The sequence below is a fragment of the Sceloporus occidentalis genome, unplaced genomic scaffold (genome assembly GCF_023333645.1).
Source record: "Sceloporus occidentalis isolate IW3139 unplaced genomic scaffold, rSceOcc1.0.p SCAF_19, whole genome shotgun sequence".
In the NCBI taxonomy this organism is placed as follows: domain Eukaryota; kingdom Metazoa; phylum Chordata; class Lepidosauria; order Squamata; family Phrynosomatidae; genus Sceloporus; species Sceloporus occidentalis.
In genome coordinates, this window is record NW_028316999.1 from 13,625,259 (window position 1) to 13,639,606 (window position 14,348).

General features: G+C 39.5%; 1 protein-coding gene across 1 annotated transcript; it reads right to left on the reverse strand.

Moving 5' to 3' along the window:
• Positions 1-1,082: 1,082 nt before the first annotated feature.
• Positions 1,083-9,938, reverse strand: LOC149302470 (phosphoacetylglucosamine mutase-like). The gene is made up of 12 exons (XM_089482556.1): positions 9,735-9,938; positions 9,475-9,659; positions 9,120-9,187; positions 8,073-8,206; positions 7,734-7,929; positions 6,869-7,026; positions 5,713-5,796; positions 5,405-5,503; positions 4,009-4,125; positions 2,939-3,061; positions 1,709-1,882; positions 1,083-1,172 (listed from the first exon to the last, which is right to left on the reverse strand). Exons 1-12 carry the CDS (start codon positions 9,936-9,938, stop codon positions 1,083-1,085), a joined length of 1,632 nt encoding a protein of 543 aa, XP_089338682.1.
• Between the last annotated feature and the right edge of the window lie 4,410 nt (positions 9,939-14,348).

Sequence of the window (14,348 nt, forward strand, 5' to 3'; positions counted from 1 at the left end):
GGCTGGTTTAAGAAGCCACTCAGTGGCGGGAAACAGATGGCAGAAGAAGCTATCAAAGTACCTACAAAATGATATGTATACACATATCAGAAAAAAGTTAAAAAAAATAAAAATATTTTTTTTTATTAAACTACTCGTGTTTATGTTGCCCTACTGAGAAGAGCCATTCAGGTTTATCTATACTGGTATAAATAGCAGAGAGTGTATTCTACTAAGGTCACGTGACGTCTCTGATATCACTGTATGGCTGGACCATGTTTTGTAAAGCAGATTCATAGGGATAGTTTTGCTTTTGTTGTTTTGGGTTTTTTAGAGGTGAAGTATGTGACTTTAGATTAGTGTAGCATTCCAAAGGAAGAAACTGCAACACCTTCCTATTTTTCATGAACACAATTGTGTAAAAGCCAAACACAAGCTGTCAAGCAGAATTCCAGAAACCCATGTACACCACTACTTAACACCTTGAATCTTCTCACAGCAGCAAGGTGGCCATATGCCGTTTACATCCCTGTCAACTAAAAGAATGAATCATAATCGTTTCATACCATCGCAGTAAGGCAAGAGGTCAAAGCAATCCGTCTTGGGGAGTCTGGCGGCAGCTCTCGGCTTCTGAATACATTTAAGAGCGGTCCTCATAGGGTAACTGTATTGAGGCATGTAAAACATAAATGTCCTCAATCTCCACTTATTTGACATGGATGGCTTAGAGGAAGATATCCTGCGTTAGAGACGTCATAGTGACTTCTCATAAGCTATGCCTGTGGTGTTCTTTTGCACCATTGAGCTTCACAGTGGAAAAACAAATCAATTTTTAATTTGGATTTAGTATATTTATTTTTCTTAAGTTCCATTATTTATTAATCAAATCTATTCCATTAACAAAACAGGATATTGGAAATGTAACTTTTATCGCTGATTTGGGTTTAGAAATTATAATACATTGCCCACTAATATAGAGACCATACACCTTCTGCATCCACCGCTGCATCTAATAAACAATTAGTTCCAGATTTCAAAAGACGAGATGGAATATGCCGGCTAAATGTGCAAATTTGCTCATTTCCATACCAAGCAGCTGCAGTTCATCTTAAAGGCTTGGGCACTTCTCCAACCCCTCCTGCCAGTTCATAAACCGCTAAACTCACTTCATACGCCAAAGCATCTGCATTCTCCTGAAATTGGGAAACAAACTCATCAACTTAAAGTGAGTGTATGAACTTACTCATCTGGATAACCCAAGTCATAGGGGTCACTAAAGAGGGAATTGACAAAATAATTTAGACTTTGCTATCTATTACAAAGTTCCAACCCCAGTGAGAGTCTGCTGTAGGAACAGCTTGAGTGGCCCTGCATCAATGAGATCTCTTTAAAGTCTCCCTACACATTTAAATATGCGTTGTACAGGGCCAAATCAGCCCTTCTTGTAGAAGTAACCTGCTAACGTTGTCCCTTCACAATGAATGCTAAAGTGAATGCTAAACTCTCCTGGAAACTCTCCCAGGAACTCTCTCTTGTGGCAAATGAGCCCCATTAAGCATAACATACATGTTTGTGCTTTATGGAAAATCCTATGATAATTGTATTTCAAATAAAAATAAAATAATAAATGCGTGCATATTTACTTAAACATCTCAAAGTACAACTACCTTTCCTATTTAATTACCTATTTTACCATGTAACCCCGGATTGGTTTGGCTTAAGTACTCACTTGAGTGTCTGCTTCAGCATATACACGAACCACATCCTCTGTTCCTGAAGGTCGGACAAATGCTCTTGCCAAATTGTAATTCTTGACCAGGTAATCAACTTTCTCCTGCAGGCCAGCAGGCGTCGTAGTGCGCCTCTCGGCATCAGTTGTTTCGATTACTTTTCTGTCCGCCACCTAAGAAGGCCAAGAACTAATAATTGCATCTAAATTGCTAACCATTGAGGCATTAATATTAATATATTGAAACGGGATGTTATCTCCCTTCAGAGGAATTTAAACAAAATTAAAGGATGAACAGTTAAATGGCAAATGGTTTTCAACATAGAAAAATTTAAAATTACGCACTTGGGGGAAGAAAAACAAGCATGCTAATTTTACATTTAATAGCTGTTTTTTGGAGAAATAATGTATACAGAAGGATTAGGGAGTTTTTATTGATAATAAACCTTCCAGCAGTTAGCAATATTATGTGGTTGCTGCCAAAGCAAGCAAGTATTCTGTATGAAATGGGGAGCGTATGAACAAGAACATTATATGTCTTTATAAATGACTGGCACGACTAAATCAGGAATTTTCAGTACAATTTAAAAAAGGTTTAGAGACAGGATACGAAATTTAATTTAAAATGTAAAGATCTCAGCAGATTCTCTAACCGGGTAGAATTTGATTCTTTTTTTTTTCTGTGTAGAATAACATTTGTCTGTATAGAATTCCTACTGTCCCAAACCTTCTCAATTATGTCAACATGGCTCTAACATTGGATAAATAGAGCCAATAGGGGTTGTGTACCCCTTTCCAGACTAATATGCATTAACAACTGCTTTCTGGATACGTTCAGGATTGTCTTCTGAATGTGACATTACATGCATTTGGAACCGTGTGTCCCGAAACACATAATCCCTTTTAATAAGTTTTGTTTCCTTAGGGAAACTGCATGTTTCACTGACTGTTCTATATTGCCACCACCTAGAAAGTGATCTGACCAATGTGAAAAATATTCAGAAAAACAGGGACAAAATCTTTGACCAGCCTCAATGTGGCCCACCAGTGTCAAAACATAACTGTCATGATCTTCCTGCAGCCAGATGAACATCATAAGGTATGTAGTTCTGCACACTGAAGGGCCACCACATCTTGCCCAGTTCTGTATTTATGATTTTAAAATGTATATTATTATTAGATGTGATTCCATACTTACAATAACCTGCTACGGTGGTGGGGCTCACTAACCTTGACTTTAAGTTGGCGATTAGGGAGGTCAGTATAGATCTCATCCCACTTTTGCACAGTTAGACGTTTGAGATACAGAATGGCTTCAATTACCAACATGTCAGAAATGGCGTCGCCAACTGTCTATAAAAGAAAAATACATATACATTCAAATAAGATTTAAAAAAAAAAAAAAAAGAAATAAGATGTGCAGTCACATTTCCTGTTTTTTTGCAGCCAACATGATGTGTCCCAGCATGCAGTTCACCTACCCCTTTACTGATTGGCTGCTTGTTTAAAAGATTTTACAACTGACGCAATAACCAGGAGGTACGTCAACTGCCCAACTGAGCCAAAAGAAATAAGTCACACAGCAGGTAAGCCTGATTTTTTTTCTATTGCAAATATCCTTAAAGCTGCCAAATGATGTATAAGATATGCTAAAAATAAAGATATTGGTAGACTTCACCATCCAGGTCTTCTGATAAACAAAACACGCACAACACGCACTACAACACACACACGAATGGAGCAGCCAAAACTGTGATATTGCCTATAAAATTGAAGATTATATGTAAATAAATATATATATTAAAAATGCAAATTGTAGAAATATTACCCTAAACAAAGACCTGATCGTGGTCATAACAGTTGTAAAACATTTTTTCAAGCAGACAGATATTACTTTATAACCTTCCAGCTGTTACACAGCTTTGTATTTAACTGAGAAGCTCCAGGACGTGACCTCCAAGAAAATAAACTAAAGACACTCTGCAAGAAAATACAAAGCAGAAGCTGAGCGCGACGCCATCTAGAAAGCACATAGCAGTAGAACGTAAATAAAACACGTTTGCTTAAGTTAAAAAGCACTTGGGATAAGGATAGACAGTGTATAACCTCAAAATTATTATATACATCTAAAGGGATATATATATATTTTATAGCATAACATTTTTTCTATAAAAAAAAAACAAAAAACAATACGCGATATAAAAAATAGGCATAGGGAAATGAATAGTTACATTAACTTAATAAGAGACTTTAGTGTATACGACCGGTAAATAACTGAACAGACGATAACGTATGTTTACCTGGTTAATCAGATCAATAGTGTTTACAAGCATTTTGGCAGCCTTCCGTTTGTCATCAGTGATCTCTGAACTAACAAGCTGTCTGATTTGTTCTTCTGCTGTCCTGCTAAACAGTACCTGGGGAAAGCAGAATTATATAAATCTATATCCACACAGTCTACCCACACAAGCACAGGTAATCAGCTCTAAAACATGTGCCATAACCAGATTACCAGACAAAGCGGGTGTCCATGTGCCTGAAGGGGAAGGCCAATGTAACTCCAACAGTTTCCACGTTGATCATTAGAGTAACTGGGAACTGTTAACAGTAAATCTTGGATGTTTTTGTAACTGTTTCTGAGAAGCAGCCAGGATGTTTCGGTCACGTGAAGAGACAGATCTGGGTTCTGAAGATCTGAAGTCAACAAGACAAATAGCTTCCCAGTGCCATCTTTGTCCCCAAAAATTGTCACAGACAGTCTTGTGAAGTCAACAAGACAAATAGCTTCCCAGTGCCATCTTTGTCCCCAAATAGTGTGATGGAACTTAATATAGAGTGACTCTGCCCCTTAAGAAAGAGGGTGGGACCAAAATAGCAAGAGGTGGAGTTTACAGAGGAAGGGGTGTATAATAAAGAGGAAGAGGTACAGCCTGGGCAGGAAGGGGTGGGACATTTTAGGATTAGGGGCATGTGAGTTTAGTCAGGCTTAGGGCAGCACAAAATCTAAATATACCACTTGGTACACAGGTACATAGTAAAATATGGAGAATTATAAGATGGCTGTTTATTTTCTATTCTTTGGTATCTCTTCATCCTAATCATCACTACCACTACGTCCCACAATCCTCCTCCTAACATGACTGATAACCTAAGTACAGTTTCAGACCGTTGTAACCTAAAGTGGACATGCTTGTGGATGACAAGCAAGTATAACGCAAAATCATGTGTAATAATATATACTTACCTGACCGGTACTGGTCCTGTCCAATATGGTTGCCTGGATTCCACTGGACATGCGCTCAGCCATACTGCCTTATGTTCTATCACAAAATGCCATGCATGCAGTTGGTGCCATACACACATAGCCCACCCTTTCAGATACACCGCAGTTTATGACAATATAAAGACAATTTTATCCATTATATAACTTTTCATCTATACCAGGGGTGTCCAACCTGCGGCCCTCCAGCTGCTGCAGGACTACCTCTCCCATAATGCTCTTTCAGCTAAGGGGCTGGCTGAGGAGTATGGGAGATGTAGTCCTGCAGCAGCTGGAGGGCCGCAGGTTGGACACCCCTGATCTATATATTGGCTACCTAGTTGGCAGGCGCACTGTAGATGAAGAGATCCGCTCTACATTTCTTCCAGTAACAGGTGCACACTGACTCTATGCCTATAGCATGGAATGCTGCTTACTGTTCCGTGTCCATTCGCTTCAAAATACACTCCAATATCAAACTCTTGAGCTTTATGGTGTAGGTGCTTCACACCGGTCTTGGCACAATACACAGGAACCTATAATGATACAAAGACGACACACAAACCCTTTTAGTTATTTTCAAAATATTACAGAGAGCCAAATTGCAAGGAAATGTACGGATCGGTATAGTCTAGTGTTATTCTCAGTTTATAACATGAGTTTTTATAATATGAAGAAAACTTTTTAATGATCTATTAATAATGTCAATACACAAAAAAGCAAAAGCGGCCGTTTAAAACATTACCTTCATAACATTCTCCAAATAACGAGTGGAACTCCCATTGGCATATGCGGTTTGCACGACTGCCATTTTTAAGTTGAGGTCAATCTGTAAAAACACAACAAATGTATTTAAGGATTCATGTGAAGTCATTCCTTTGCTAGTGAAAAATAATTGTAAGCCTCAGTTCATGGTAAATTGAAAGAGGCCGGATATATATACTGGTTTAATTCTTGCAGCCCAAAACACACACAGCTATCACAAGTCACCTTTCAAGTCCCTATCCAGTGGCGGCTGGTGGGTAATTCCAATGGGGATTCGCGCCTTGCGTTGTTAGCCCCACCTCCCCGCTCGCGTCAGTCACTGGGGAGGTGGGGAGACTCCGGGCTGGGCGGGGAGTGTGTTGGCTGGGAGCTCCTCCCCTGTTCCCACAACCTTTACTGTGCGAACGGGGATCAAATGGGGCGGCTTAGCCGGCGCTTTGTAACGTAAGCAAGGTTCTGGCAGCAAATGAACAAATAGGGTCTTTCTGCAGCGCACGTGCGATAGAATAAAGAACTATGAACAGGCTGCCTGTTCATAGCTCTTTCTTGCATAGGCAGGAAGACAGGCTACATCAGGGGACAGGAGGCTTCCTATTAAATATATGTTTATTATAATACACTTATTATTTCTATTTAATTTAGATTAAAATGGATTTTTGATACATTTTGCAATTTTTGTTTCCTTTTGAGATTGGGGGTTCATATGCGCATGTGCTCCTATGGAGGAGCCTCCACTGTCCCTATCTCTTTGGAAAACATTAACGCTGTAGCTTACATAAAGGAACAACAGTGGGATAAAGAAAAGTGCTACTATATAACTATTAGCAGGCAGTACTTAAACCTTTTGCACTGGTATCACTTAGTGTTCCCAGTGTGATTTACAGTGCTTGCTACAGTTGTGTGGTACCTTTGCTAGTTCGGGTTTAGACACTAAAGGCAGGTGCCAGCCTGAGCAGATGTCAAAAGTGACGTTCGTGCAGCCAAAGCGTTGTCGGAAATACAGACGTATTTTGATGGCAATATGCAGCGTGTGTAAGGACATTTGACACTTTTCTACACTGTGCAGCAATGTTTATTCCCCTTTAACTGTAATATTTAAAAGACACTAACTGAAACAATAATGAACTGTGACATACCTTCACCAAAAGTTCTTTGATGAAAGTACTTATCAAAGTGGCAATTTTATCTCCGTCAAGTAGATGAAAGTTACCAGCGTCGTCATTGAAGAAGTAAACTATACGATCAGCATCTCCGTCAAATGAGCAACAACGTTCACCAGGCTTCTTTTCTATACCTAGAATAAACCACATATAGATTATATACAGTGCGTGTGTGTGTGTATATATATATATATATATATATATATATATATATATATATATATATATATACACACACACATACACACACACATACATACTCATACTGGAGCAGATCATGATGACCTATAAAATAAGTCATAATAGTTAGATTGTTTCACATTTCATGGGGTACACTACCCATGGTAAGTCATGGGATGTGGGAGAAAAGTGCCCAAAGTATTCACATATCCTAAGACTCCTCACTGCCAATTTAACAAACATTCCTGATAATTGTTGTGAAAAACAAATGACATATTGCAAAAATGATCTAAAGCTTTGGATTTCAAATATTGAATGAGATTTGGAGAGGAAATCTTAAGCCTCCTTCTAAATGACCACAGGATTAATCATGATGGTCATCTGAGGACAAGAACAACAAAGATCTGAGCAGAATAATATCCACATGGCAGGTGTCCTAAATAATAAATACAGGGCTTAGCTGTATACTACAGAAACAATGCAAGATAATCCTACAAACATAAGTAATAATTAATCAAAACAACACAAGTAAATGAAGTCAGAGCACTGTACCATTATGGTTCCAGGACAGTGATATTTTTATCCCAATACATAAATTACCATTTTTGGAGCCGTGTGCGCTCCAAACCTCTACTTCAGGACAGCAGAGACATACGCTTACCCTCTGGAGGCTTCTGCTGCACTTTCACATAGTCAGCCCCACACTGGAAGTTCAGTTTCCCTTCAGAACCGTCATTGTAAAGTTTCACCGACAGAGCTGACTGTAGATACTGCTCCATCTCCTTCAGCTTCAGAGCACCAATACCGTTCGCTCCGTCCACAGTGAGGCAGATGCTTTTATCTCCACAGCCGGGGTCCTGAAAGACATTTCCTTTCACTCCTGAGCAATATTTACTGCCAAAACGTGGTGTTAAGGTTATGAGTAGAATTGTAGAATACTAAGATAATTCCAATGAAATATCTCTAGGACAGAAGACTATTTGTAACTTTAATGGGTTACCTGTTTGACCAAATCATTAAATGCCTTTGACAGTTTTTGGTAGTATCCATCGACTGTTGGTTGCCCGTATCTTCCATTAGTGTTACGACAACAAATAACATAGTGCAGTTGCGGTGTAGTCACCAGGCCATAATCTAGAACCCAAGATATTAATCAAAATATCACATAATCAGATAATAAATTCATAGTCAAGTTGCCATATGGGCATGTCCAGTGCTGAAGGTGGACAGGTTAAGTGTGACATGGGTGTCATCTCAGTGAAGAACTGTCTCATCTGCCATAAGATGTTTGCAGACTGTCAATATAGCCAACTCATCATCATCCTCAACATATTTCTTAGTTGTTATTTAGGAGTAATCAAGGACGGGTGACGTACAGACAGCCACTCATCTTTTGTAAATCAGGCTATACAGTGGCACTGAATGCTTGTTTTCTTGGACAGGCCGTCTTACTAGTCCATGGTGGTAGAGACTAAAGAGATGAGTAGATGTCTTGGTGATGGTAACGTACGGGGTTCTAGAACAAGATACGTCAAGTAGCAAGACAGCTAATCTGTCCAAACACAGGCAAACCTTTAGCTCAACAAGTGTCAACAACTATTAAAAGCAACTGATCCAAAACCATAATTTGCACCGTGATTTAGCTTATCTTGGCAACAAAATTAAGAGACAATTTGTAATCCCTATCATATCATTCATGATTTAACTTCAAAGCGTTAGTCTGACTGGTCAAAGCAAGACGTTAATCTGTATATACATTTCAATGGATTTTCAGTAGTGCTCCATGGTTTCTCCTGTCCCGCACTGTGATCAGTTCATATTCCCTTAACTCAAAAAAGCAAGATTTATTAAACACACACCCAGCAGCACAATAAATGCATAACGACTTATGTTTCTTGCACTGACCTTCCATCGATGACTTTTCAGATGGAAGCTGAAAAATGATTTTATATTTTTTGTAGACATAACATACATCTGCATGGTCACAAGATGAATAATCGAAAGACCATGGATCTCTTAACAATTCAGGTTACATTGTTTAACGTACCATGGAACTTGGAGGCTAATGCAGTTACGCCATCAATCGCTGCACTGGACAGGACCGTACTACTTGGCCTTGGGAGTTAAACAAAAAGAAAAACTCAGAACTCCTAGACTGTCTGTGAAAATAATTAAGATTTCCAAATAATCAAATAATAACCTTATCAGTAATAGGCATGCTACCCAACACCAGTTATAGGTTACCTCTCTCACCTTCAACCTTCATCCAAAATATTTAGTATATATAGTATGAAGCATGGAGCATGCCAACATTTCTCTATATGATCTATACTAAATATCATGATGATTATAGATTTGAGCTTTCCTCATAATCTAATAAATAAATGCACAATTGAGCTTACCTTGTATCCCTTCCAATGGCTATGAATGCCTCTTGTTTAATATCGATAGACTCCTTCTGGATTATGTCATTCAGCACACTCGGCAATCCCTGCTCCTCCGCATTGGCCAAGTCGGTGGCATACACTTCCCATTCCTGGGCCAGCATTTCTCCCAAGGGATCCACAAGTTTTACACCATTGTCTTCCTAAACACAAAACATCCCAAACTGTTATAGTCCGTTCAAACTAAGAAATTATTAGAGCTACAAACAGAGCTTTACCTCAGGGTTGTGAGATGCAGTGACCATAACTCCAATAACAGACTTGGTCTTCTTGGACCTCAGCACGGCCAGTAAGCCCATGCGATACATAACATGGTCCAGATGTTCAGCTCGGGAGCGAAAACCAGCAGTGCCATACTGGAGAATAAGACCAGCAGGCTTAGGATGCTGAGAAGAAAACTTCAACACGGCTTCCATGTGCATTCTGATTAGGAAATAGACAGAAACGTTTCAAGACAGATGCAATTTGTGAAGAACAAAACCCACTGCTCAGTGATACAGAAACATCTGTTATGCTAGAGAAAACCTAAAACTGTAGCATTTTGAGAATTTTGAGTGGTCTTTGGAGTTGAGCATCCTTGACGTGAAGGGACAATTTTGGCTGTGACATCACCACAACTAAAGTTTAAACAATCTAACAAACATACTGTATTATACAATAAGGAAAGATCAAAGAGCTTTACCAAGTTTGTAGTCCATTACTGAAGCTAAGAAAAACCTCATCCTAGGTGAGATGAGCTCACTGTATCCATGTGATGATGTCATGACGGAGCTTGGCAGGGGCTCTAACACAATTCTTTCTGTCCATGATCATATTTTTCCCCTACACAAGTCACTGGAATCATAATGACATCAGAAAGTACACGAAGCACTGTAAGAATCTGACAATTGATAAAGTCAGAGGACTGGTCTGATTCTGTTTATATTAATTAAAGCTATTTTCATTTGAAACAGAGAATTACATTATCCCTCCCTGCCCCACAGCCAGGGCACGAATGAATGAATTGCATTGTGATCGCTAATTACACTAGCTCATTCCATCATTTTTATACGGAAATTTACTGTATTTGCACCCAAATAAAAGTGTCTCAATTAGCATTCGTATTTTTAAGAGTAACGTCGGGATTCTGCGCAAGAAACTTTCCTCTTAGTGAGAATGTAAGTTAACCATTTAAATCCCTGTTCGAGAGGTAAGATGCCCAAAAGCTGCGACAGAGCATTTAGTGGCTGTTAGCGGCATAAACACACACTGGGAGGATGGGATTCCCAGAGGAGAACGCACGAGCCCCTACCTGCTCTCCCTCTGCCTGCGGTGACGTTGACAGAGCTCGGGTGGGGGGGTGTTCGCACGTGACGTGTCAAACAGCAACCCCGCTTCCTGGTGCCGCCCACCGCACTATCGAATGGGAGATAAGCGGCCGTGTCCGCTAGAACCAATCGTACAGGTTCAGGGGCGGGATCCGGGGGGGAAAGGGCGGTACCTTGTAAATAAGAGGCGCTTGTGTCCGCAGGTCGGTTTTTCCTGGGTTGATGTATTTGTTGGGGTGTTGTTGGGGTGTTGTTGGGGTGTTGTTGGGGTGTTGTGGGGGCGGGCAGTGGCTCTGTGATACATGCTGCTATCTGTCTGATATAGATATATGTAATAAATGATAGCTAAAAGTAAATACTGTAACAGAAGAAAGTAAGTACGTTAAGTGGCAGTGGGGGCAAGTAATAAATACAATACAATGTATTGTACAATATATATAGTTAAAACACAGGTCAGGCTGTGGGGCTAGCTGCGGCAATCATGTTATATATTTTTGCCATCAGAAATGTACTTTTTTTAATTTGTGCCAATGATGTTTGAGTACTACTTCCACACTCCACTGCTTCATACCTTTAGAAACAACTTTGAGGCAGTAGATTTTTGCCCATTTCCCCCTCTTCTTACCCACCTATCTTCCCCTTCTCTCTAATCCTCCCGTTTTCTCTATGTCTCCTCATTTCCTTTATTTCTGCCTCTTCTCTTTGAGCCCCCTTCCCATTAACTCGCCTCCTCGTTGTCTTTTTTTCCTTTCTATCTCTCCCCTTTCCCTTTATATCTCTATTTACTCTCTTTATCTCCCCACTTTTGCTTTTTTTTTTCTCTTCAACTCACCCTTTTTCACTCTCGCCCCTTTCTGTTTATCACCTTTCATATTATTATTTATTGCTACCTTTTCTCTCTACCTCTATTTATTTTCCCCTCTCTCTTTAATTCTCACTTTTCTCATTATGTCTCACATTTTCCCTGTTGTTCTCCCATTATCTAATCTCTCCTCCTTTCTCTTTATCTCCCCCTTTTTTCACAATTTCTCTATTTCTTCCCTTCACTCTATCTATCCTCCCTTTCATTATCACTTCTTTGTCTCTCCTTTCTCCCCTTTCTTTGTATTGTTCCCTCTTTATCTTCCTACCCTTTCTGTTAATCTCCCTTCCACGTTCTCTCTCTCCTTTGTCTCTTCATCTCTCTTGCTTGTATGCTTCGGATCATTGTCCTGCTGCATAAACCAACTGTGCTTGAGCGTTAGGTCACAAACTGATGTCTGGACATTCTCCTTCGGGATTTTCTAGTAGAGAGCAGAATTCATGGTTCCATCAATTATGGCAAGTTGTCTAGCTCCTGAAGCATCAAAGCAGACCCTGAATATAACTTTACCATAGCCCTGTTTGGCTTCTGGTATGATGTTCTTATTATTGAATGAGTTAGCTTTACCCGGACCCATGTCTTCCAAAAAGTTCCACAGAATATTATCCCAAAATTATTTTGGTGGACCAGCCACTCCTGGGAAGGTTCACCACTGTTCCAAGTTTTGTCCTCTCATTGAGGTTGGCTGGAGTCCCAGAGCCCTGGAGATGGCTTTGTAACCCTTTTCAGACTGATAGATGTTAATGACTTTGTTTTTCACCTGTTCTTGAATTTCTTTAGACTTTTTAGGGTACTTCACTTTTGTTTAATTTTTGATCCATTTGTTTTCGGAACAAAAAAATTAGTATTCTGTGTTTTCTGTTCGGATAAAATTCGGAGGGCATTTTCGATTCAGAAACAAAATTTGTTGTAACCCTCATGCTCTCTTACACTTTCATTCACACTCTCAAGCTCTCTCTCAATGGACGTTCATAGTGTATAGTGAAGCAGCTGAAACAAAAGTCCCCCTTTAGTAAATAGGCATTCAAAATAGCATGGATAGTCACAAAATACTATTGCGTAAGCACCATACATGGAAGCTCTCCAAGTGATGTGCTGCTTTTCAGAGTCTCCAGGTCACTTCCCTCTTTCTCCGGGCTGGGGAGCAGTGTTTGCTCCCTGCTCTTTTAATACTGTCAAGGATCTAAACCCAGGTAGTCTAACCTGAGAAGTTCTGATGTATTTGTAAACACTTAAGAGACTGACTCGGTTCCCAGAACAGAAGGAGTGCTTGTGTAAGAGTAGCACCAGACATCTGATCTAAGCACATGCTGAACAACATTGCGTTAACACACCTGACACTCCTGACTGTATTGTAAATATTACCATCCAGCCTTTGAAATGTTTTTTTCCCTGGAAACTGCAGCATCTCCACTGTTAACTGAGGTTATACTGGATTTTGCTGTGAACTCTTTTAATGGTTGTTTTTAGTCTGGGCTAAATGGACCCTGGGTAGATAAATTATAGATAGAAAAAATAATGGTCATGTTATGGCTGGCAAGTACTTATTACTACAAAACTTCACTTTGGTAGATTACCAGTAAAATACCTGCTTAATGGCAAAAATAAGTCAAAGACGGGGTGACCAGATGATCTTTGAAGTAAGAACTCTTTTTTGTTATGATGTCGTTAATACATATAATTTAGGGTTAACCCCCTTCACCGACTAATTGTGGTCACATTGTTGAGTGCCAGATGGAACTGGCCTTTAATTGTTTTCCAATAGGAGTTCTCTCAGTCCTTGTGCCAGCTGTTTGGGTTTGGACGAAGACCAAGGTACTTTGAAGCCATCATATGTATTGCAAACAGTCTATGTCATGCTTATCGGAGTAGATGCTCATAGAGATCTTCTTGGTGGCATACTCTGGATTAAGGGCAGCCACATATAAAGATGATTGCCGTTAACTGTTAATTTGCCAGAGGGGTAAGCAGTATTTTGCAAAGCGAACCTTGGTTACGGAAAATGTGGACTGCATAGGACTGCATTTTGAGAATGTTACTCTTATTTGCACACTAGATGGCACTGTTTCTCCTGGCATGGGGCATTGGGATTATCTGTGACATGGTAGAAGCTGACTCGTTTTGCCTTTGTCAGCATTGACCTGGCGCCTTGTCTGCACAGTTTAAGAGAACTCTAGCCAGACTATATTAAGAGTAAACTGTGATCAGCATTTGCAAATTCAGTAAGTTTTATTTAAAGTGGTTTTGGTAAACTGTGGTTTAAATATATATATTTGAATGTAACAGCAGATAAACAAAGGAATTCCATACTTTTACATAGTGCCCATCTATAGATTGCTGACTGCATCTGTCTATTATAATAGGCAAGGATTCCAAAGCAGGGGATAGCGGAAATACTTATTTTTCTTAACATGCAATTTGTAATTTGATCGTATATGTTTATTTATTTTTTTACATATTATGTCAGTGTGGGCCCCTGATAAACTGGGGTAACTGTGGTATTAGGCAAATAAGAATATTTCAGTGCTCTACTTGGAAAAATTTGGAACAGTTTTAATGTCATAATGTTTTTTTAAAATTTTGTCAGTTCATTGCACATGTATGTAAATATATTTTGCTGTGTGTGAGGTGTGTGGTTGCATTCTAAATACCTAGACATTAAC